The sequence below is a fragment of the Gopherus flavomarginatus genome, chromosome 1 (assembly GCF_025201925.1).
Source record: "Gopherus flavomarginatus isolate rGopFla2 chromosome 1, rGopFla2.mat.asm, whole genome shotgun sequence".
Lineage (NCBI taxonomy): Eukaryota > Metazoa > Chordata > Testudines > Testudinidae > Gopherus > Gopherus flavomarginatus.
The window spans coordinates 302,756,991-302,782,680 of NC_066617.1; the positions used below are offsets into that span (position 1 = coordinate 302,756,991).

Genomic DNA, 25,690 nt, shown 5'->3' on the forward strand with positions numbered 1-25,690 from the left:
CTATGAAGGAAGGCTGCACCTTAGCATCCACTGGCTTTGGCATCTTCTTCTCTATTCTTCTTAAGTACACTTTGGAAATGATCAATCTGTCATATTAATTGAATCAAGGAGGAATGGCAGCTTGTTTAGTATCAGACAATTCCAGAGCAGAAGGTAAATCACCCACTTTACTGTTCGGGATCTGCTTTTCCCAGATGATCCAGCATTCATCTCTAATTCACCTGATGAACTGCAGGTCATGATGAACAAGTTTTCTGATGCATGCACCAAGTTTGGCATGGTAATCAGCATCAAGAAAACATGTTACAATGTACCAACATTCTACCTAAAATCTATGTCAATAATGAAGCTCTGGACAACATGGATCACTTCTGCTATCTTGGCTCAATTCTTACCAGCTCATTTAACATTGATAAGAAACTTGATGCTAGAATTAGCAAAACTTCTGTTACCTTTGGCAAACTTACCTCACATGTTTGGAACAATAAGTTGCTAACCCTGAACACAAAGGTGTCTATCCGGCTTGTATCCTTAGTATCCCCCTTTATGGTTGTGAAAGCTGGGTTATATACTCCAAGCAGAAGTGGAGATGGAACTGTTTCCACCTCTGCTATCTTAGAAAAATCCTTGGAGTTACTTGGGACCAACAGATCACCGATAATGAGATTGTTGAGAGAATCAATTTACAGCCTATGCAGACTAGGCTGGACATTCGCAGGCTTCACTGGTTGGGACATATGGAGCACATCCCTCAAGATCATCTGCTGAAGGCTAAGCTCTATAACCACCTTAAGAACCACCAGTGATGCAGAGGAAAGCCAAAGCTCTGATACAGTGATAAGGTGAAGCAAGGGCTCAAGGAATTCAGCATTCCCACTAACAACTGGGAAAATCCTGTCCAAAATCGTTAAGTCTGGACAAGCCAGGTTAACGCTGATGCAGTCCCCATGGAGAGCCATCAGAGAGCCCAGGTTGAGATCTGCAGGTAAGGAAGAAAGCAGATCTGCTTCAGCTTCCATCTGACAAGTGGACCTGTACCCAACTGTGGGAAGGATTGCTGCTCACGCATTGGGCTCTTTTTCCATGCCATTCCTAAGCACCATTGATGGATTTACTAGTAGCTTAATCTTTGGAGAACACCACTATATAGGATCTGATTAAACACAATGTTCCAGGGGACATTATATGCTATAAAATGTGCACACAAACTGAACTTGCCATGGTTGGAGAAGAATTACATTGAGTATCATGAAAAAGTTAAAGATGCCAGGACAAGTGCCAGTTCTGGGCAAGATTCACTACATTAGGCTTAAAGAAGAATACCTCTCTCTTCTGTGGTAAGCTGGAAGCCCAAAAGCATATATTAAGCACAGTTTCAATACATGAAAAAGGAGAAACGGTAAGAATAAATCACTCTTAGTGAGAAGGTTGCATGGAAAATGAAGTGGGTGCATTGACCCAAATGACATACCACACTGAATATCACATCAAGTATTACACCAAGAATATATGTAATGTGTTGTGTCAAAAGGTAAAAGCAACAGAAACAAATACTAATTTTATTCCTGCAAACTGTAATACTCAGCTGGAGTACAGAAATTGAATCACAGTGGCTCTAATGGATGGGAAAGTAATGGCAATGGCCAAGGGAGAGGCTAAATACAGAGAAATATATGCTTTGAATGGGAATGAAGAGGAGCAAATGTTTAGCAGGAAGGCTCTTATTGAAGATGAACTGTGGGATATGATCATAGTTGTTAGCAATCCCATCCACAGAAATTAATCGTAGTGCATATTCTTAAAAGCAACAAAAGATGTGGCACCATCAAAAGTGGAAGGAAGTGCTGATGTCGATAGTAATATGAAGAGACTGTTTGCAGCTGCTACATTTTTATGGAAAAGCAATTTGTCCTGAAGTACATGAGAGTTTCAGGGATCCATCGCTGATGCCAAACCTGAAAAAAATTACTGCCTAACCTGTGCTATTACTTTTAAGTGATGTATCAGTGGTTGAAATGACTTTAGCACCAGCATGACAAAAAGCAAATGGAGCAGAAGGCTGCCATTTATCATAAAGCCTCATGTATGAGTGCTTGAGTAAAAGGCAGATTTTCAACACACACACACAACTGTGCGGCATACAGATAAATCAACAGCTGCTTGTAGTGATAGGTTAACAATTGATTCCAAAACTCTCAGCAAATTCATTTGTATCTTGCACAGCATTGGCTCCTCCACTGATTACAACAAAGTACTCCATTTGGAAAATGCAGTTGCAAACAAGGCTCTTTGCCATATGGAACTGAATGAAGAATTTTCTGTTTTCCCAGAACTGGTCACGGGTATGTTTAATTCTGTGCTCCCGATAAGTTATTCCTTGAAGATTCAGCAGATGGCAAAGATACTATTATGGTCTGCTATCAGGAGTGTAGTAAGGGGCAAGCCCCAGCCTCAAGTGTTGTCTAGACAGTAAAGAACCTCTCCTTGAAGGAACTTCATGACTCACTCACTCTCCTACCAAGGTAGAAAACTTCCAAAGCCAAGAAGTCCAGTTTTCAATGAAGCAGCAGTTGAATCGACTATAGAAGAACCTTCTACATTCACTAATCTTGACATCACTTGGTTATTGCGAAAAAGTGGAAGGTATTCCAGAGGTGAAAAAATCACTGAATAAAGCTTCAGTTGAAGAGATGGAAGAGGTAACCTCAAATGATCTGCACACCCAGGACACACCATCCCATACCATTTTAGGAGACAGATACATTCCAACATGGTCTGCTTTTAATTTGGCACTACAGATGGCGCTAGAGTGAATGACCCATGTATGCTTCCTGCCAGTCAGACTTGCCTAGCCCAACTGATAGTTCAGTTAACATTCGTTACCCAGTAGGAACACATGAACAAATACATTTGCAGAACTAAATCAAAGTATGTTGTGATACTAGACTTGGGCCTTTACAGGCCTATTCAACAGCTAATAAGGTCCCATTATGATCTTTTAGGACAGAGGATTCTACATCCTAGTGAATTGCACATATTCTTTGCAGCAATACGTGCAATTGTCTTCTTTGTTGTTAGCAGTGGTAATCCTAAAATCTGAGGGATTTTGTACAATGACAATACTGTGACCCAAATTCTTGCAGGGAAAAAGTTGCAGGGAAAATCTATGGGCTCCATTCGAGAAAAAAAGACTAAAGCTGTGCTCAAATGTAAAGAAGAATGTCAGAGCAAAGATGGCAGAAACTATTACAGAGCTAACCAGTGACAGTCTGCTCTTCTTCTGATTGTGTCTAGATCTTAGGGTGATGTTGATCTACTTTGGGAAAATACAAGTTCTCTAAGGTGCCACAATCAGTGTTCAAATGCTATGTAACAATGCATATGTGCAAGGCAAAAAACAAACTAATGCACATCTCGCATAATCTTCCCATACCAGCACCTACAGACAGCATGACCAGTACCTTATCTCAGCAGAGACCTTTCAGTGTAGCTCATAGTATGGCATAGGTCATAGCATGGCTGAGGTACAAGGTCTAGGCAAAGCAGAAACTTAACACCTGCTAAAATTTGTCCAAACACTTAATTATGAGGATACAGAGAAAATACTGGACCTATGAATTCCTCCTCATGTTTGATACATATGTAAAGGAATCAAAAAATATTACCAGACAGAAGAGACTCCATTGTATTGAACCTGTCAATTAGAAAGTCTCTGACTCACAAGTGTCTCCAATGTCACAGTGAAGAAGCCACTGTCTCATACTTGTACAAAGGACAAGTTAACCACACAACTTACACAAAAACCCCTCCAGCATGCAAAGAGTTGCTCAAAGAATTTCATTGTCACATGGCATAATGAAGCTGCTGTCTCACACTATTCAGTGGAGTTTCTTCATAGTTCCCACGAGGCTGACACTAAGGGTACATCTACACTATGGGATTATTCCGATTTTACATAAACCGGTTTTATAAAACAGATTGTATAAAGTTGAGTGCACACGGTTACACTAATTCGGCGGTGTGCGTCCATGGTCCAAGGCTAGTGTCGATTTCCGGAGTGTTGCACTGTGGGTAGCTATTTCATAGCTATCCCATAGTTCCCGCAGTCTCCCCCGCCCCTTAGAATTCTGGGTTGAGAGCCCAGTGGCTGATGGGGCAAAAATCATTGTCGCAGGTGGTTCTGGGTAAATGTCGTCACTCATTCCTTCCTCCGGGAAAGCAATGGCAGACAATCATTTCGCCCTCTTTTTCCCTGGATTGCCCTGGCAGACGCCATAGCACGACAACCATGGAGCCCGTTCAGCCTTTTTTTTTTTTTTTTTTTTTTTTTTTTTACAGTTACCGTATGTGTACTGGATGCCGCGGACAGAGGCGATACTGCAGCGCTACACAGCGGTATTCATTTGCTTTTGCATGATAGCAGAGATGGTTACCAGTCGTTCTGTACTGTCTGCTGCCATTGTAAATTGGCAATGAGATGACGGTTATCTGTCCTTCTGTGCTGTCTGCTGCTATCATGGGTGCCCCTGGCTGAGATAGGCCGGGGGCGCAAAGGCAAAACTGGGAATGACTCCCTGAGTCAATCCCTCCTTTATGGTTTCTAAAAATAGAGTCAGTCCTGCCTAGAATATGGGGCAAGTGTACTAGAGAACCAGTGTATCAGAGAGCACAGCTGCTCCGTGTCAGATCCCGCAGAAATGATGAGCTACATGCCATTCACGGGGGGTGCCCCTGCAACAACCCCACCTGTTGCTTCCCTCCTCCTCCAACCTTCCTGGGCTACCATGACAGTGTCCCCCGCATTTGTGTCATGAAGTTATAAAGAATGCAGGAATAAGAAACAGTGACTTGTTAGTGAGATAAAATGAGGGGGAGGCAGCCTCCCGGTGCTATGACAGTCTAGGTAGGACATTAAGCGGTGCAGAGGAGAGGAGCCCAGCATCCCACTGCTATGATAGTCCAGGCAGTACAGAATCTTTTCTTTACACAGGAAAGGGAGGGGGCCGATGGAGCTCAGCCCCCAGTTGCTATGATGAGGACGGTTACCAGCTGTTCTGTCCCATCTACTGGGAATGACCAGGAATCATTCCTATTTTCACCCAGGCGCCCCCGGCCGACTTCACCTGAGGCAAGCCAGGAGCACTCACGGGCTGATGGTGACGACGGATATGAGTCATATTGTACCGTCTGCCACCAGGGAGGGGAGAGGAGCGGATACTGCTCTTCACTGCTGCAGCATCGCGTCTACCAGCAGCATTCAGTAGACATAGGGTGACATTGAAAGAAGTCAAGAAACGATTTCTTTCCCTTTTCTTTCACGTGGGGGGCGGGTGTAAATTGACGAGCTATTCCCTGAACCACGCCGGACAATGTGTTTGAACCTACAGGCATTGGGAGCTCAGCCAAGAATGCAAATACTTTTCGGAGACTGCTGGGGACCGTGGGATAGCTGGAGTCCTCAGTACCTCCTCCCTCCCTCCATGAGCATCCATTTGAGTCTCTGGCTTCCCGTTACACTTGTCACGCAACACTGTGTAGCCTGGAGATTTTTTTTTCAAACGCTTTGGCATTTCATCTTCTGTAACGGAGCTCTGATAGAACAGATTTGTTTCCCCATACAGCGATCAGATCCAGTATCTCCCGTACAGTCCATGCTGGAGCTCTTTTTGGATTTGGGACTGCATTGCCACCTGTGCTGATCAGAGCTCCACGCTGGGCAAACAGGAAATGAAAATCAAAATTTCGCGGGGCTTTTCCTGTTTACCTGGCCACTGCATCCGAGTTCAGACTGCTGTCCAGAGCGGTCACAGTGGTGCACTGTGGGATACCGCCCGGAGGCCAATACCGTCGATTTGCGGCCACACTAACCCTAATCCAATATGGTAATACAGATTTCAGCACTACAGGAGTACAGAAACCGATTTAAAGAGCCCTTTTTATCGATATAAAGGGTCTCATAGTGTGGACGGGTACAGCGTTAAATCGGTTTAACGCTGCTAAAATCGGTTTAAACGCATAGTGTAGACCAAACCTAAGATTACCTTGCATGCCCATCAATGCCAGAAAGAACTGCAGATTTCTGCATAAGAGACAGATGTTCTAACGTGCTCTGTGAGATGCTCCCTAAAACTTCTGCAAGATTCTGCTTTTTGTGCCAGCCGCTGAGTCACAGAATCACAGTATATGTACAAACAAGTCCAGCTTCTTTGCCGCTTTTGATTGAGGGTAGCAGCCTGATGCCCCTGACACACCCACTTATTAGCCACTATAACAACTAGCGATCCTGGAGGTGGGTGGGAGTAAAGATAGTCAAACCTTTGGGAGAGCTCTGCATGCTTTGAAGTGGGAGGCAATGAAAATGGGGTCTGCTGTAGTGACTTTACAGGCACTAATATAATTTTATTGATCGGCAGTGCCACACTAGATTGACCTGCCATTGATATTCTATCAATCAGGCAATGAGAGGACTCCCTGACATCCTTGACCTGAATGCCCAAGTCTGAAGCTACCCTCCTTAACAATTTCTGATAAGTCTTGTAATCATCAGCAGAGGGTAGGGTTGCCTTTGAGGAAAGAGGAGATTATCCATATGTAACTGGAGAGTCTCTATTTCATTTATGCATGTACACCAAACGCCTGGAGTGGGAGAATTTGAAAGTGGTGTCCATTGGTTCACACATGTGCCCAGACTTGCCTCGTCTATCCATTCAAAATGATAAAGGTCAGGGTGGACCAACCATGGCTCCAGTTCCTTCTTCACCATAAATATGACAGATTCGAAACAGAGGGGTAGGAGGGCGGGAAGTGGAATACACGTATCACAAAGATCCTCCATTTACAGGTAAGTAACCTGTTCTTTGAGTGGTGGTTTCTATTATATTCCACTGTGGGTAACTGACAAGCAGTACCTAAGTTGGAGAAGGGTGAGAGGATGAGGACAGAACTGTTATGTAAAGTATCGCCGTGTCAAAGAAGTATTCGTGACCGAGTCCTGGAACAAGGCATAGCATGTTGCAAACATGTGGACAGAGCTCCATGTGGCTACTCTACATATATCTATGTGAGGAACTTCCTGACAGGATGCCATGCTTATTGCTTCAGCTATAGCGGAGTGAACCCATACCCTACAGGGGCAAGGTAGATTTGCAAACTGGTAGAAGAGTTTAATGCAGCTGGAAATCCATTTGGCTATTCTCTGGGTGAAGACTGCCTGTCCCTGGATTCTCTCTTCTATCACAATAAACTGTCTAGGGGACTTCCTGATTGTTTTTGTTCTCTGTGGGTAAAAGGCTAAAGCTTATCGGACATTGAGAGACATTTTTCTGTAGATGCATATGGTTTCTGGAAGAAAATCAGTAAGTGAAAGGATTGGTTAGTATGAAACTGGGAGATCATCTTTGGTAAAAAATTCAGGTGTTGGTGTAAGACGACCTTATCTGAGTGGAATATTGTAAATGATGTATCCACCATCATAGCTCTAAGTTCCCAACCCTTCTCACCAAAGTGATAGCAAAAAGGAGAGTGACCTTCATGGAGAGAAGAGACATGAAGCACGATGCCATTGCTTCAAAGGAGGGTTTTGTTAATACTGAGAGTACCAGATTCAGATGCCATTGAGACACAATCACTTGGAAGGGTGGAAAGGTTCTTAGAAGGCCTTTCCAAAATCTAGCAGTTAGCAGGTTTGTAAAACCAGAGTAACATTCCATAGAAGAATGCAATGTGCTGATCGCCGCTAGGTGGACTCTCAAAGAGCTGAGGGTAAGCTTTAACATCTTTAATGATAGAATGTAGTCCAGGATTAGCAGAATCTCTGCTGCTTCTGGTAAAATCTATGTTGTGGCCAACATGAAAACCATCTGCAATTATCCCGATAACATTATCTAGTGGAATCTTTCCTACTATTAAAGAGAATGTCTTATACAGGGGAGGAACATGCCTGTTCGATAGTTGATGACAATCTAAATATCATACTCTGAGATGGAGCTGACGTGGATCGATTGGGATGCTTGATCTTGCCATTGTACTGGGTCAGAAGATCAGGAAGGTCAGGATGGCAATCGGTGGGCAGGATGATATGCGCAGGAGATTGGGTACGTGGTGTAACTAAATTGGTGTAGAGAGGCACTTACATCAGTGGGAGCCAAATTTAAGTGAAGATACTTCCACAGCTAGGTGGACGCAAAGCATCTTATATCCATCTAAATGTGGCTGAAGAGGAAGGAATTGAAACCCTATGAACCTAGTAGAAAAGGAAACTAGCCCTCTCATGAGAAAATAGTACTATTTTCTTTGGGATAGTCAGGTCCCCTTTCTTGTAGGCATCTGCCCCACTCCATGAGAAAAAGGGCTGGAACAGGCCAGAGAGGCTGCACAGACCAGTAGCCAATCGGCAAAGGCCTGTGGAGAGCCAATCAGGGCAAAGAAAGAGGCAGCCAATCAGGGCCAGGCTCAGCCTTATATAAAGTCTGCCTAGCAAAGGAGAGGGCAGTCTCTCTCTGACTAGCAAGGGAGGACAACTGGCTCCTGAGCCCTGTTCTACACTGGGGAACGGAATCAACCTAAGATATGCAACTTCAGCTTCGAGAATAGCATAGCTGAAGTCGACGTATTTAGGTCGCTCCCCCGTCGACTCCGCTTGCGCCTCTCATGGCGGTGGAGTACCAGAGTCGACGGGAGAGCGCTCAGGGACCGATTTTATCGCGTCTACACTAGATGCAATTAAATCGACCCCTAATAGATTGATCACTACCCACCAATTCGGTGGGTAGTGTAGACGTACACTTAGGTAAGGAGGTAGCACCTTGGACAGAGCAGTGCTGAGCAGGCTCGAGGGAGCAGAGGAGAGCTCCAGCCCAGTTACCTGCCAGGTGGCAGCTCCTCCTAAAAAGGGCCAAGAAAGTGCAAGGGTCCAAAGGGGAAGTGGCCCAAGAAAGATAGACGGACAAAAGGGGAGAGGAGGAGGGGAGAGAGAAGCTGCCACTAGAGGGTCCCTGGGTTGGGACCCAGAGTAGCGGGTAGGCCTGGGTTCCCCCCCTTTCCCCCTTGCACTCACCTGGCCACAGAGGAGTGTAGCTGAGACAGACTGCAACTTGCCCCTGACGTGAGGGGCTAGACTTTGGGGTTGTGGTCGGCCACTGAGGCAGGTGCAATCTGAAAGACTGCTGTTAAACTGAGAATGGAGTAGTGGGCGCTGCCGGAGGGAAGTGTCCTGAAGCAGACGCTACCAAGCAGGGAACAACGCAGGTCCCAAACTAGCAGAGCAGACAACAAGCGAGACACCACGCGCAGAGGGCGCTCCACAGCTGACAAGAGCTAATTTCTGGAGCAATCACCAGGAGGCAACAGTGGTGGTGAGTCATGACCCTGTTACGGCATCTTTATTTCCTTTTACTTTCTGTCCCCCACACTCCGAAGTGGTTTGGATCTGCAGACCCATCTTAAGATAACCCAAGGCCCCATTACTCCCAATCTGCTTCATGCCCCCTCACCCATACTTCAGCAAAACCACACACTATTACATCCACATCTGCCTTTTGTCTAAGCAGTGTATTGAAAGAAAACTCAGAAAATGATAATTTAATATTTTCATGGCTATAGTGAGGCGGAGTATCCTCCCACTGAGCCAGAGCAGGAGGGACGACCGTTAACGCATTACAATGGCAAACAGATAATGTAATATTTTCCATTAGATCCATGATGATGACGAAGCAATGAAGTCTTTTCCTATTAATAAATTTGTAACATCTTTTCATAACCAAGTGGTAGTGAGAAAAGATGAATATACATTGTTAATTGAACACCATGCATACATGAAACATGAACCACCTGGATTTTCAGATGTTCTGACCCGACACAGATCTCAGTAACATCTATAGAGAAGAAGGTGCCAGCAGTGTCTGATTTTGCTTCCATAGATCATTTTAATTTCAACAACGTACCTTCTATTGTCAGAGTACCCATTTTGGACTCTAAGAAGTCAAACAGTGTGCTGGGTGCAGAAGGTCTGGCATTTCCTAGTTCCTCTTCATCTTCAGGTCTTATTCGGCCTCTGCCCTTCCCTTTCCCTGTGGATATTATAAACAAATGACTTAGATCCAGACAAATCTACAGGAACTCTACATTTCTTTTTATTGTAATTGTTTTTATAAAACAGATGAAGCCTTTAAACAGGAAAATATAATCAGATCCATGAATTACATGGATTTTTTCAATTAAGAACACTTAACTGTGTGGTTTTTAACTAGGAAACAATTACAGATATAATACACAGAGGCACTTTTCCAATATTCACTGTCAGGTCTTGAATACATTACAACTTGGAGGAAAACATATATGCAATTATGCCCCTACATAACTCCAAATACACTAGCAAAGACCACTATTATCTTTTTGTGCTTGTAACACAAGAGCCCCTATTATATAGACTCTTCAGTCTAAAACACAGCTTTACAAGTTATACCTCTAGGTGGTGGTCCCTGAATAGGTTTCTGTTTACTGCTGTTCAGAAGAAAATTTAATGCTGCTTCTAGGCTGTTGCTATTATCCATAAGCGCCTGCCTTGCTGCTTCTTTACTGAAACCCATTTCTGTTATGTGCTTTAGAGCCTTTTCATCAACCTGTAATAAAAGATATACACAAAAATACTAGGTTTGCTTGTAAAGTGAATATTCATATTTAATTAAAACATTCATTTACTTTTCATGCATGATGATAAATACTTAGGGTCATTTATAAAAATACTAACAAATAAGCTTTCATCGCTTCATGTAACTGACTTGAGTACACTGAAGTGAGAGAAGACAGGGACAGATGGTAATTTTAGGAGATGGATTTTACATGCTTTGGGGGATTTCCTTTGATTTTTGGATTTCGTTTTTCATTGTATGTGTGTGGTTTTTTTTTTTTTTTGCTTTGATTTAATTTCAAATATAAAATCAAAGGAATAATATTAGATGATGTCAAACTCTGATTCCCATAGTTTAAATCTCACTCCATCGAACAAAGGAGTATCCTGATAGACAGCTGTATTTCTCCCCTTAGCAGTAAGAAAGAAGGCAAAAATATATCAAGTATAGCTTAACGGGCCAGCCTTTTGTACTTGGTACAAACATTTCCAAAGCTATGATTGACAATGGCTGTGCAAAATCAGATTATACATTCTCCAAAATAGGGAGCCTAGATATATAATGACTAAACATCCTGCAGAATAAAACTGAAAGAAATACAAGTAATTTTCCTTCTTCGGTAATACATGACTTCTCATTCCCAATGATATGAAACATTCTGACAGAGAGCAAATATAGCTATCAGTGTACACATAGTAAAGGCGATGGCCTTACATAATATTGCTGTTTGAAGCACCAAGCTGAAAACTGAATCCTCCAATCCTCCATTTTATTATGTCTACTAAATGTGTAGTGTGAGGAAAAAGTTCTAGCCTCACACACCTCCCTGTAAAAAATGTCACAGTTCTCTGCCCAAAAAGGGGAAAAGGGACAACCCTGTGCTGGTACAAACAAACCAGATAAACTGGACCATATGACTTAGTAGGTTGACAGTGCAGTGGATGTTTTAGAAATATTTTGGGATATGTGTCAACCATGAAAATTGAGTCATTTGCAAACTAAATAAAACCTGCTTAAAAGAACACAACTGGTTTTGCTGAGAGATTAGTACAAGTTGTGCAATAACTAACATAACCATGTGATATTATCATTATTATTCATTTTCTCCTTTCCTCCTATAGTTAGTTACTTTCACTTGTCTTGCTTCCAATTAGATGCATCCTGATTATGGCATATGGGTGCTACTACAATACAAGTAATAAATAACAGTATCTAAACATCAGCCATCTAGTTTGCAGATATAAATATCCAAATTCACTTCCAACATCAAACTGCAACATGAAAGAATAACTTCTTAAAAGAATGAAGTACAGTTGAGTGGGGATAAAGTAAAACTTCTACACTTCTGGCTAAGTTGATTCCTCTTCCTTCACAATTCCTTCTGCATCCTCAAACAAACAAGTCCACCCAACAATATTTTTAGACTGGATGTCCACAAACTGAAGCACAGCACCATCACTAAATAAAAAGACTTACAATTACTAATGTCCCCTGCAATATCATAGGAAGGATGGTCTATGTTACTAACACTAAGGTGGCCTACATACAATGCCTAGCTCAGCCACAGACTTCTCAACTGAGGTTGAACCAGTTAATCTAACTTGTGACTCAGTCTCTCATTTGTAAAATAGGTATAGTGCTGCCCTATCTTATAGGGGGGTGATGAGGATAAAATACATTAAGGACTAAAAGATACACAGATAGTACAGTGACATGGGTCATATAGGTGAGTATATCAGTAAAAAAACAGGCAGATTAGAATGCAGCTGTCGGGGGGAGGGCGGGGGGGGGAGGGTGGGAAACAGTGTTGGTTTACAATCTATTCCTTTAGTGCCAGCTGGAGCCTGCCCAGTAAATCTGTTCTACTGTTCTGTCTCCCTTGCAGATAGACAAGGTGGGTGAGGTAATATCTTTTACATAGTTGTCATAGAGAAGGAGGGATATTCTACCATGCACCAGTGGTGCATCACCTCCTTTCAGAGTTGGAAATACTCACTGTACCTGTATGCTGACATATATGACAGCTACTTTTTTCATCAGGAGCTAAGAAGCACCCTCGGGCCAAACTGTTGAGAGCTAATCTTGGACAGGACCATAATCTAAGACATGAGAGAAAGGCAATTTCCCAGATACCCTCTTTCTCACACAGTCCTTGTAACGTTCAAGGTATCTATGGATTCCAAAGGCCAGTCAATCTCTTCCTTCTCTTATATATATACTGCACCAAAAGCTTCTCTCTCTCTTGCTCATTCTTATATATAAAGACTGGAATGAAAAAAAAAAAAAGGAAGATTAAAATAGGAGGGTCTGTGTTTTAAAGCTGAAGGAGGCAGAACAATTGGCCTGGAAGTAAGTAGTTAGGTACCGGTATAACAGCTATGACAGAAACTACTTCATTGCTTCATAGTACACTAGGCAAAGATGTTGTGCTATCAGATTCTTTAATAGGATGTGGGAGAAGATAACATAATGAATGAAACCATCTTTGTTCAAAAAATTCATTTAAATTAAACAACCACGCCTAATATTAGGGCTACAAAAGATAAAAGGTGCTGATTCTTCACAATCTTAGGACCTTGAATAAATATTTACATTATCAAACCACCACCAAATCAGAACACTGTTGTATGTAGTGTTGTTGTAGCTGTGTTGGTCCCAGGATATTAGAGACAAAAGGTAGATGATTTAATATCTTTTATTGAACCAACTTCTGTTGATGAGAGAGATAAGCTTTTGCGCTTACACAGCTCTCTTCTTCAGATCTGGTGGCAAGTCTACACTACAATCAATCTAAGTTACATAGACGGGCCGCAGTCACAGTAATAAAATCACTTTTACATGTCCACACTACGCTCCTTGCGTCAGTGGTGCATGTCCTCACTAGTGGTGTTTGCATCAATGCAGAGAGCAGTGCATCCTGGGCAAGTAGCCCACTGTGAAACTCACCACCATCTAGCGCAGGGTCTTTTGTAAAGGGTTTGCAGTGCCTCATGGGGGCAAACGAGACATGCAGGGATCACTGGGAACATGATTTCAAGATCTCATGACAGTGTTTTCTTCATCCCATAATTTTATCTGCATCCTATAACATTCTGCACCTCTTCTCAAAAGCCCCACAAATCCACACATCCACCATCTCTGTAAGAAGCATGGTTCCTGCATACCTCTGCACTATTGCAATGAGCATTGTGAACACACTGTGCCTCATCCTGCAGTATTTCCAGAGTCAGGAAAGGAGTTGCATGCAATATGCGCCATGGAAAGAAACAACTGGCAGTTGCAGACAATGGAGCATTGGTTTGGGCCTGAGAAACAAATACTGACTGATAGGATCACACTATTATGCAGGTATAGGATGGTGAACAGTGGCTGCAGAACTTTTGGACGCACAAGGCCACATTCCTGGAAATGTGTGCGAAGCTCGCCCTAACCCCCCGGTGCAGTAACACCAAAATGAGAGTTGCACTGACGCTGGCTGGGGTTGGACTAGATGACCTCCTGAAGTCTCTTCCAAACCTAATCTTCTATGATTCTATGAGGAAGCAAGTGGCAATCACAACATCAAAGCCTGAAGCAATGCCAGATTGCTACTGATCAGTCAGGAATCAATTTGGAGTTGGGAAAGTGTGCAGGGCCATTAATCGCATCCTGTTATGAAGGACTGTAACTCTGGGGCATGTGCAGGACATACTGGATGGTTTTGCTGTACTGGGATTCACAAAATGCACTGGGACGATAAATAGCAAGCATAACACTATTCTGGTACCAGACCACCTTGCCACAGAGTATAATCAACAGAAAGGGTTACTTTTCTATGGCTGGAAGATCACTGGGGACATTTTACTGACATCAGTGTTGGATGGTCAGGGAAAGTGCATGACACATGAATCTTTAAGAACAAAGGCCAGTACAGAAAGCTGCAAGAAGGGACTTTCTTTCCAGACCACAGGATTACCATTGAAGATGTTGAAACAGTGAAACTGGTAGACACAGCCTACCCCCTTATTCCTGTGGTTCATGATGCTGTTCACTGGCCACCTCGACAGCAGCAAGGAACGTTTCAACCACAGATTCAGTAGGTGCAGAATGACAGCTGAAAGAGCCTTTGGCTGCTTGAAAGGCTGCTGTCACTATCTATTCACAATATCAGACCTCAATGAAAAAAATATTCCCAGGGTTATAACTGCCAGCTGTGCACTTCAGAATATCTCTGAAGCAAAAGAGGAGAAGTTTTCAAGAGAGTAAAGGTGGAATGGCTGTCTGCTGATTTTGAGCAGCCAGATACCAGAGCTATAAAAAGAGCAATATGGGTTCAGGGAGTGAAGACCATTTTAATAATGAGCCACAGTAATGTGTGTTGCTGTTGTGTGGTGTGCCTGATATTGTTTTTTTGCACCCCAGTATGAATCTTACAAGGAGTGTTGTGCGAGTGGTAATATAACATTGCAAATGCCTCTATCACTATTATCTGTGAATGATGTCAGCCCCAGCCACCATGAGTTGTGAACTAATAAATAGGAATTAAGTTTCCGTAAATAGAGTTTTGTTCCAAACACATGCAAACAGACATTTATAACTGAATGAAACTTTATGAATATAGGGAAAAGAACCTTTGAAGGAGAAAGAACAGTCCTTTCCATTTCACAAACACATACACTAACTCTCTCTCTCAAAAGTCAGTGTATATGCAGCTGTGATTGTCTGTACTCTCCGTGGGGGTGAAGTAGCAGGAGTAGTGCAACAACCCTTGATGCCACGTGGAATGTGGGAGGAAGAAGTGTAGGGAAGTCCCAACATGCAGTTCTCTACGGGCTACAGAGGGGGGCAAGAATGTCTGACTGATGCTTCAGAAGCGCTATCATCTCCTGCTTCACATCACTCTCCTTTTCACATGCTTTTCTCCTGTCCGCACCATCCCTGTCCATTCTGTCCGTGAGCTTGATCCTCCAAGCCCTGTGCTCAATACCCACAGCACTAAAGACTTGCAGGATCTCTTTGAACATATCGTCCCGTGCCCCTTCCTCATCTGGCTGAGTTACTCCACTGGTGTGGTTGGAAAGACCCTCAAGGCCACACTTCCAGCTGCAAAAAATACAATGCACAGAGATACTATTGTGAGTATATTCATAAGATAAATGGAAACTTGGTATACTGAACTCACTCCTCTTGATCCACACAAGTTACATGCACTACATTCTCACTTCTGCTTGGAATCCATAGAGAATGATGGTAGTCCCAGCCATGGCAAATATGGCGCCTGTGGGGTGGGAGGGAGAGAGGAGGGAGAGGGGCAAGCTGGCACAGTAATGGGGAGGGGAACTCACAGGCATGAGTATATGCAGGTAGGGTAACTAAACTGAATACTGGCACCATTTTCCACAGGCAGTGGTGACTTTAGCTGATATCTCACTCCTGAGGGTAACAAAGGCTGCAGACCAGGTCCATAGGCTGGTAGCCTGTGTGCTGCAATGATGCCTGCTGAGTGGTGTGAGAAAGTGTCCTACCATGGTGGAAAAAATAAGGCAGCCATCCCCAGTAGTCTTCAGTAGAGGATTGCAGAGTACCTCGAGGAAAGTTTCCTTGAGATCTCTATGGAGGATTCACGGGACATCCCGGTACACATAACAAACTGTTCTGTAGGGTCCCCTTTGCCTAACTGTACAGGGGAATGAGAAGCAGACAGCAGCTCTACCTCTACTGGTTATTTCACTACCTCTTGTAGCATGAAAATGAGTAAATAAACAGATGTGTCCCCGCAGTATCAAATCAAACTGCATGCTTGTTCCTTCCCCTTCAGTCAAGGTCTCCCTTGATGGACTGTGTAGACTTGTTTGATGGCTCTGGAGTCAAAAAGAGTTCCTGGCTCGCTGAGTCACTGGATTCCCGGCCACCTGTCCCTCATTCTCCTACTCTTCTTCCTTCTTCAACACCTCATCCTCAGGGTTCACTCCGGTAGCCTGTGATTGTGACTCCTCCCAAGTATGCACAGGGCCCTTGTAGAGGTGATGTGGTCACCACCAAGAATGGCATGAAGCTCTTTGTCAAAGTGGTATGTCTACAGCTCCACACCAGAGCGACCTCCCTTGACTTTGGGTACACCTGCCGCAGGCTCCTTGATCTTCACATGGCACTGCTCCATGCCCCTGTTGTAGACCTTCTCTCCCATGCCCCAAGCGATTTGCTCATAGATACTGACATTTCTATGGTTGGATCAGAGCTACTTATGCACAGCCTCTTCTCCCCATAGACCCAGGAGATCCGTCACCTCTGGTGTACTCCAGGCAGGAACATATCTGCAATGTGGAGCTGGCATGGTCGGCCATGCAGTGGCTATGTGAGATCTCCATGCTGAGCAAACAGGAAATGGAATTTCAAAAATTCATGGGGCATTAAAAGGAGAGGAGCATATACCTGCATATCTGGCCACCCGGGCAGCGGAGCTCAAAATGGTGACCAGAAAGGTCATGAGGTGGGGAGGCACTGTGGGACACTTCCTGGAGGCCACTAAAGTTGATGTAATTGCGTGCCTAGACTGACACTGCATCACCCTATGTCAACCTAAGTGCTACACCCCTCGTGAAGTTGGAATTATTAAATTGGTCGTGTGAGGAATATTATTACCTAATTTATGAAAAAATCCATTTTTTCAAGTCCATATAAACAGCACCCTGATACTATGGTGATATGTATCTCGGAAACAGATAGGATATAAATGTAAGAAACACCTACCACACTAATGATCTGTGACTTTAAAAAAAAAAAAAAAAAAAAGTCTTTCATTACATTTAGCATTTTTAAATCCAGTGCTGGAGGCAGCTATCTTGCTGAAAACAGATGGCATTTATGACACACAAAGTATAAAAATCCTATTAAACAGTCTCTAACCTGCTTTAATAATGGTTTTAACAGTCGGAAGAAAAACTAAACATATACAATATTTTTAGAATTATTAAACAATTATTAAAGTAGGTCAAACTAGTTTACTGTCTCTTCTACGGTGCTGCTCTATTGTCACAAATGACACCTCCTTCCAGTAAAATGTCTGACTCCAGCACTAAAACACAGAAATGTCGATTGCAATGACATACTTAAAAATATTTTTCTTGGTTTGTTCATGGTGAAAACCATTTCTAACCTTATGAACTTATAGACCATTGGACTGAGCAAAACAGATGCAGGTTTTTTAAGGACTGTTTGTATAGACCATCCATTTTGCTCAATGAAGTGGTCTGAAAGTTCACATAACTAATAACACTTCTCACCAAGTACCTGTGATATAGATTTAAAAATACTGTTTTGAATTAAAATTGATACTTCTGGAGCCTCCTGCCAGAGGCCACCATCTTACAAAATGAGAGACTGTATTTGTGACCCAGATAGCACAGGGTTCCAGGGTGGGAATGAAAAGGAGTTTCCCTGTTCTTTTATTACCAGTTTAAATAGCAGAAGCAGTACACATACCTTGGCCTGAGCCACTTCCCGCAGCCCCCATTGGCCTGGAGCGGTGAACCGCTGCCAGTGGGAGCTGCGATCAGCTGCCAGTGGGAGCTGCGATCAGCCAAACCTGTGGACGTGGCAGGTAAACAAACTGACCCAGCCTGCCAGGAGGCTTACCCTGGTGGGTTGCATGCCAAAGGCTGCCGATCCCTGGTTGAAACACTAAACACATTCTTTTGATGATAAACCAATATCAATCCAGAAGGAAAATGGTCTTAAAATGTCTTGCTTTAGGCTCTTAAAATGTGCTATAAAAATGCCATTGATTATAACAGTTAAGTTACTTCAATTTGCAAACTGCTGCATTTATTTTAAAATTCAAGAGAAAAAATGTTTCTGTAATGAGACTATCACAAAATTTGTTACAATGTTTTGTTTTGTAAGAGTTTCTAAACAGTTGCAATACACAGCCTGATTAATTGTATCCTCCATGATTTAGGTATTCTGTGAAAATAAACCAACCTCAACAGAGAGTAAAATACAGAAATCTATACAACCTTTTATAGAAATGGAAGGAAAATTCATTATCTCATAATTTTAGTCTACATGTCAAATACGGATATTTAAGGTTCCATTTAGATCCTCAGCCTTACCAGTTCACGATAGACACCTTCATTTTTCCCCTCAGGTTTTGTTATCTTTTCCTTCTGGAACACTTCCCTGTTTCGATTCCCCCCAGCACTCACATTAAGATTGCTTCTAGTACTGCCACTGCCTCCTCCAAATGTCTTGGTCTTTAGATAAGAAAGGGAAAAAACATTCAGGGAACAACACAGTTAGGAAAATAACCTTTAAAATTATGCTAGTACAGGAAAATGCAGTAAATCTCAGGTACCTAACTGTTTATCATTATCCTTTATATAGACAAATAAAATGTTAATTTCCATAAAATAACAGAGTAATTTACTAGCTAGAATTTCCTTATGTCCAGACAAGGCTGTAAAAAAGTTACATAATTTTAATTTTTATGAGTTGCTCTGAGGCAAATCATAAAAACAAAATTAAATGGAAAACTGTAAGGGAGGATATAAAATAACCCAAGGATTAAACATGTTAAGTTCCATAGCAATTCAACAATACTAAACACAATGAATCACAGTTTGTTGGGGCTTGGAAATATATTCATTACCTTAATCTCAGCATCAAAATAGCTTCAGTATAGGCTATCTAGTAAGTTAGTTTTGCTTACTCAAATTGTACTGTTTGCATAAAGAAAAACTGAATTATAAAATTCATGCATATTTTAGCAGACTTGGTTTAGATCAAAATTAGATCCACAAGAAAATATTCTATGGTCAGTTTACATCACATTATCTCTTTAGAAAAGGGAGAACACACCCCATGTTTCCGAAAAGGCTCATTGCCTTAGATTTTTATTTTTCTAAATACTTGGTAGACAAAGGAACATAAGAAAACAGACACACATTAAGGAGATAAATACTTGAACTAAAATAATGAAGTACACTAAGTAAAATACTGTCACAAATGTATATTCTAACCTCCTTGCTCTTTGCTACTTCTGCAATAGCAGCTGTTCTCTGTTTTTCAAATTCATCATTGTCTCCAACAGCCTTAGCGGTGCTCATCATTTGCAGAGTCTTTCTCTGATCAAGTTCCCTGCTGTCCACTTGCACAGAAGACACACATTTCTGTAACACAAAAGCAGTATTACGGTATTACTCTCTCCTTTCTATTTTCAGTTATAAAACAAAATATTCATATTTCATTAGAGTATTAACTTTTGAAAAAAGTTAAACAAAAAATATACAGCTAGGACAACTAAACATCTTGGTTGACAATACATGTCTCATCCATGAGAGAAACTGGACTTCAAACTTTCACCCCTAGTAAAGGAGGAGGGGATCAAAATTTTGGCACACAGTCTTACCCTCCAAGGATGGAAGATCCAGTTACCAGGGAAATGTGGCAAGAAAGATTAGAAGGAGAAGTTTTCAAAAGCCAAAGTCAAAATTTTTGAACTTGGCTTACAGGTGCTAGCCACAAATTCATTAGGTAAACCCCTAAATAAAAATGATCATCAGAGGTATTAAAGCAAATCCCATTGTCTTCTGTGGGAGCTGGGGTTGCACAATACCTCTAAAATCTATTAAGTGTTTAACCTTAGACACCCCTAAGTACATATATTTTGGCTCACATACACACCAGATATCTGATTGTGGAGCAGCATTTTGTGTTTGCCAACCACTTAGAGCTATACGGTCTCAAAGATAACTAGTGTTGAACAATTCTCTGGATGACAGGTTGATCAAGTTCAGTACTATGGCATGGATCAAAGGATCCATCAGTATCATTACATGACTGATGGCAGGAGTTACTAGGGATTTTAATAAATAACCTGATGTCCAAGCCTGCTCCTCTGAACTATCTGGAATTCATAGAGACACAACTAAATACTATTTATTTTATTTTTATGGGTCCAAGATATTGTGGTCTGAACAGAAATAATTAAGCAGTCAGCCAGAGACATGGCTACAGGGAAAACTGTGCCTTAGACCCCTTTTTAGTCACCATCAAATGCATCTCTTAGGTGACACACTGGACTTTCTGCACTTCATTCTGGGTGGAACTTCCCGTCTGACCACTTACAGACTGGATCTCTAGGCTTTAGTCCCACTGGCTCACAACTGTGTTAACAACCCAATATTGGCTCCTGTAAGAGTAAGAGTTTTCATTTGGGAGCCAGTGAAAGCGTATATTAGCAGTGACACAAAACAGTACATATACAAAACAAAGCATTGTATGTTCATTCCTCAAAGGTATAAAACATTTTCCTAAATGAGTTAATAAAATGAATGCTGTAGATGTGCTCTTCCTTCTAAAAATTTAGCCTATTAGTAGCTCTGAGAGGTACAGCTTACTCTCATCAGAGAGCCTATCCTGCTCACAGCATACTCCCCATCTCTATGCCAATCTGGATGTCAGTTTCCATGTGCTTACAACCCACTCTTACACTCCTCTTTCCCAAGGACAGCATTTTTTCTTAAATTTAGGATTCCCTTTGATCTTAGGCTCAGCCTAAGAGTAAACCATCCTAGCCTGGATGAGTCAGTTGGGGTATTCCCATAAAAAGCTTTTCCTTTGTTTTCTCCAGGATGCTCATATGTGTCATTGTTTCATTTCCTATTGGTTTCTCCCTTAACGGTCTCTTTTGATTTAACTCCTGGCAGTTAGGCAGATTAATATCATAGATAACTGCAGGGCATATGATAGTCATAAAAATAATACACAATTCCCTCATTGTCCACAGCCTGTATTATCTTGGACAATGCATTGAATGTTAACCTTGATATTTGCCATGATGTCCATGGCAAAACGTTTCAGTTACTTATAAAGGATCAGAGTCTGACACCCCTGACTTCAATCTACCAAGGTCAAATATACTGAAAAGTAATCTCTCTTTCCCTCACACACACTTTCATAAGCCATTAGATTGCATTTTAAGTTATTTTCAGGGTGTTTGGGGATTTTATTTTTTTTTAATTGTAGAGAGACAATTTTGATCATAATTTGAAATCTATGAGGTGTTGGAGTCAGCAATGTTCCCAGTTATCTAAAGTATCAATTTGGCATACTGAGGAACATTTAACTAACATTATGAAAAAATGTAAAAAAGTATGCTCTATAGAAACATCAAAAAGAATGTATTAAAATGAAGATTTCACACTTCCGTTCTAACAACAGAACTTCTACTTATTGTTTTAAATTATTTTACAAAATATTAATCCTGATTACACCTATACCAAGGTCAAAAGTAAATAAAGCTACTATACCTGCCCAAAAGGCACAAAAGGGGGTGGTCCACCTTCTGTTCCAATGTTACTTCTATTGTGTTTTGATAAACTCTGTAAAATTTAAAAAATAGCTTTTGATTAACAACTTGCAAATGAAAACATGCCAAGGTTATCTGACAAACGTCCTGGTATTTTGGGAAGTTAATGGAAATAGCAAGATAAAAAATTCCTGAAGACTATAAAAATGTTTGCTTTATGTCTTTTATCGAGCATTAAACTTGAGTAATGAATCTCAAACAGGAAAGGCCCTTTAATATCAATATCACTTAGAGAAGGTAAGTTTTTTTCAAAAGCAAAGTCCTTCACAACATAGAATTAGCTAGTCATTCAGTAACAACCTGTGCACTATATCCTAAAATAGAGAGATGAAACTAGAATATGAAACGAGTGACAGCTAATATACCTCCCTGCTAGCCCTCTGATGTAGATTTATGAAAACATAATCATACTAGATGTCTAACTTATCACCTCTTCACTCTCAAGTTCAACACCAACCCATACCTAATTTCAGGAAGGAAAGACTCTAGTGGGAAATACAAATTGACACTAATGTAGCTTCCAAGCTATGCATACATTAGCTGATCTTCAGCATGCCATCTAAAAAGAAAAAGTTGTCTACTTGAACAGGGAACGCTTGCAGGAAAGGGTATTTATTTTACTGCACCAACTAGCAGTAGCAGGGTGTTCATTAACAGAAGAATTACATTCTTGATAATTATTTTCTGTACGTTAGCTAGAACAATAAATTAATATAAACTGAGCAGTTTGTAGATGTTGTTAGGGTAAGCACCAAACGTTAATGAAAGAATATGAAATAATGTAATCTGAAGCAGTCAGTTATTTCACTTTCATTAATTCAAAAAAAAATATTTAGAAATCAGTACTATAATCACTACTATACTACTTTGATCTAATTTAGGTTGTTGAGTTTAGTGTGGGGTTCTGTGTGATTTTGGTGTCCTGTCCTATGTAGGAGGTCAAACTACATGATCTTGTGGTCCCTTCTGGCCTTAAACTCTATGATTCTAACACTTACATTAAGAATAAGCATTTATTAGTATAATTATTCATTTAGTTCTGACAACGTACTTGGTACAATGTACAAAAGGGGCTTCTCTGTGCAGAGCTCATTGAAGGATCCAGGCCATTCTGTTGATGCTATTCCACTTTATATAAATACTTATATATTTATAATATATAATACTTATATATTTATACTCGGCCAAAGACAGACAGTGAGAACAACTCTATAGCCTGATGATTAAGACACTCAGCTAGGTGGAAGAACGTGTGGATTCAAATCGCGTCTCTGAATCAGACAGAGAGAAGATTAATTTTGGGTCAACCAAAACTGCATTTTTCAGAGAACAGACTACTTGTTTGAAAAATTTCACCTAGCTGTAATAGCTATGCCAGCAGAAAGTCATAGTGTAGACCGGGGGTCGGCAACCTCTGGCACGCGGCTTGCCAGGGTAAGCATCCTGGCGGGCCGGGCCAGTTTGTTTACTTGCCGCATCGGTAGGTTCGGCTGATCGCGGCTCCCACTGGCCGCAGTTCGCTGTCCCAGGCCAATGGGGGCGGTGGGAAGCAGCGCAGGTGAAGGATGTGCTAGCCGCGGCTTCCTGCCACCCCCACTGGCCTGGGAAGGTGAACCGCGGACAGTGGGAGCCGCGATGGGCCAAACCTACCAACGTTAAACAAACTGGCTTGGCCCACCAGGGTGCTTACCCTGGTGGGCCATGTGTCAGAGGTTGCTGACCCCTGGTGTAGACCGAGCCTCACCATATAAACTTGGAGAAGTCATAACTTCTTTGTATTTCAGTTTGCCCATCATTAAAATGAAAATACTATCTACCTCATTGAGTTTGCGAGTTAATATGTGTAAAGTGCTTTGAGATCCTTGAGTGGAAGACATTACTGTGCGCAAAGTAATAGGGTTAGTCTACACAGAAAAAGTTACATCACCACAGCTACATCTCTCAAGGGTTTGAAAAATTCACAGTTTTGAGAGATACAGCTATGTTGACCTAACCCTTGTTGCAGACAGCATTAGGTTGATGGAAGAATTCTTCCACTGACCTAGCTACCTCCGCCTTTCAGGGAGATGGATTACCTATAGTGATGGGGAAATTCCTACTGACACTGTAGTGAGTGTCTACACTGACGCGCTGTTGCATTTTAAGTGAAGACATAGCCTTATACAGCCCCACCTTCTCCCTACTTCCAAATAAATTATGGCAGAGGCTTGAACATACTCAGCTGCAAACTTAGCAGAAACAAGAAAGCTCCAGAAAAGGGGCAAATGTATAAATGATTTCAGGAAAAGAACTGTTTTCATAAAATGAGAGATTTAAAAGACTACTTAGTTTGAAAAGGACCATGAGAAGAAATAATAGACATATACCAATAAACAGTACCTATATAGATGTTTACACTATGCTCTCATCAACATAATCAGGGGCGGCTCTAGGAAATTTGCAGCCTCAAGCACGGCAGGCAGGCTGCCTTCCCTGGCTTGCCTGTGGACAGTTCACTGGTTCTGCGGCCCCTCCGCAGGTAAACCGCTGAGGGCAGTCTGCCTGCCGCCCTCACAGCGCCAGCAGAGCGCCCCCCACGGCTTGCCGCCCCAAGCAAGCGCTTGGCGTGCTGGGGCCTGGAGCCGCCCCTGAACATAATATCTAACATAACTGGACATTCCTATATGCCCTTTCCAAGAACACAAAAATAACAAGGCTTTGAAAGCCATAAGACTAAAATAATTTAAAACAGTAAAAAGAAAATTACATAGTATCTTGCATAAAAGTGATTTATATGGGGCCTTTCATAAGTGTCTAAAAATTATAATCTATATAAAATATTTAATTTCATCCTCAGAGCAATGCAGCCACTTCTGGGGTGAATTGCAACAGTGCTTTTAATAGTGATGATAATCCTACACAATATCAAGGAATAGGAATTAGCCATTTTCCCCTTATTCTTATGGGCTTGATTCAGGAAAGCATTCCTATTCATGAAAGCACTAAAGAACATGCTAAATGTTAAGCACTTATTTCAGTGCTCTAATAAATCTAGGCAATAAGGAGTGACTGTGAAAAGAACTGATCCAAGAGATATCACTGAAGTAAATAAATTTAGTGAGATTCATAAAAGGACTATTCATTTATAGGAATAAAAATAGTTCATGTGTTACATTAGTAAAGATACAATTACAAGGACTATAAATACTATAATTAATTCTGATTAAGATGATCTTCTGGGAACAAAAAGAAATACCACACCAATGGTAAATAACTTCACAATTAAGTGAAATATAGGACTCTGACTCTCATCTGAAGTATGCAATATTGTCTATTGTAATGGGTAGAATATTGGAAGAAATATATCTGCTCCATTATGGAACTTACTTTGGAAATTGATGTAACTCCGTCCTGCATATATGGAATACCAGACTGACAACACACACAATTATTTTAAAAACAAAGTTGCCTATCTGTAACTGGATATTCTTTGAGATGTTAGGTCCCTATCTGTATTCCACTGAGGGGTTCTGCGCTTTCGGCATGCATCAGGAGCCGGAGCTTTTGAAAGCAGTACTGTTCAGAGGTAGGTAAATGTATGGCTTGATTGAAGTGGAATTGGGAAATCACCTGAGGTAGGAACCTGGGGTGAAGGCAGAGAGAAACCTTGTCTTTATAGAAAGTCATGAAGAGAGGATTAGCCACCATGGCTCCCAGTTTGCCAAGCTTCCTAGAC

General features: G+C 41.6%; 1 protein-coding gene across 2 annotated transcripts in view; it reads right to left on the bottom strand.

Annotated features, from left to right (window-relative positions):
* Nucleotides 1-25,690, bottom strand: part of TDRD3 (tudor domain containing 3) — a 287,845-nt gene that overhangs the window by 96,124 nt on the left and 166,031 nt on the right. For both annotated transcript variants that reach the window (XM_050948387.1, XM_050948388.1), the window contains 5 exons: nt 21,917-21,988; nt 19,625-19,774; nt 18,719-18,859; nt 10,463-10,619; nt 9,942-10,067 (listed from right to left, as the gene is read on the bottom strand). In XM_050948387.1, coding sequence (XP_050804344.1) covers nt 9,942-10,067; nt 10,463-10,619; nt 18,719-18,859; nt 19,625-19,774; nt 21,917-21,988 — 646 coding nt within the window. The remainder of the gene's footprint in view (nt 1-9,941; nt 10,068-10,462; nt 10,620-18,718; nt 18,860-19,624; nt 19,775-21,916; nt 21,989-25,690) is intronic.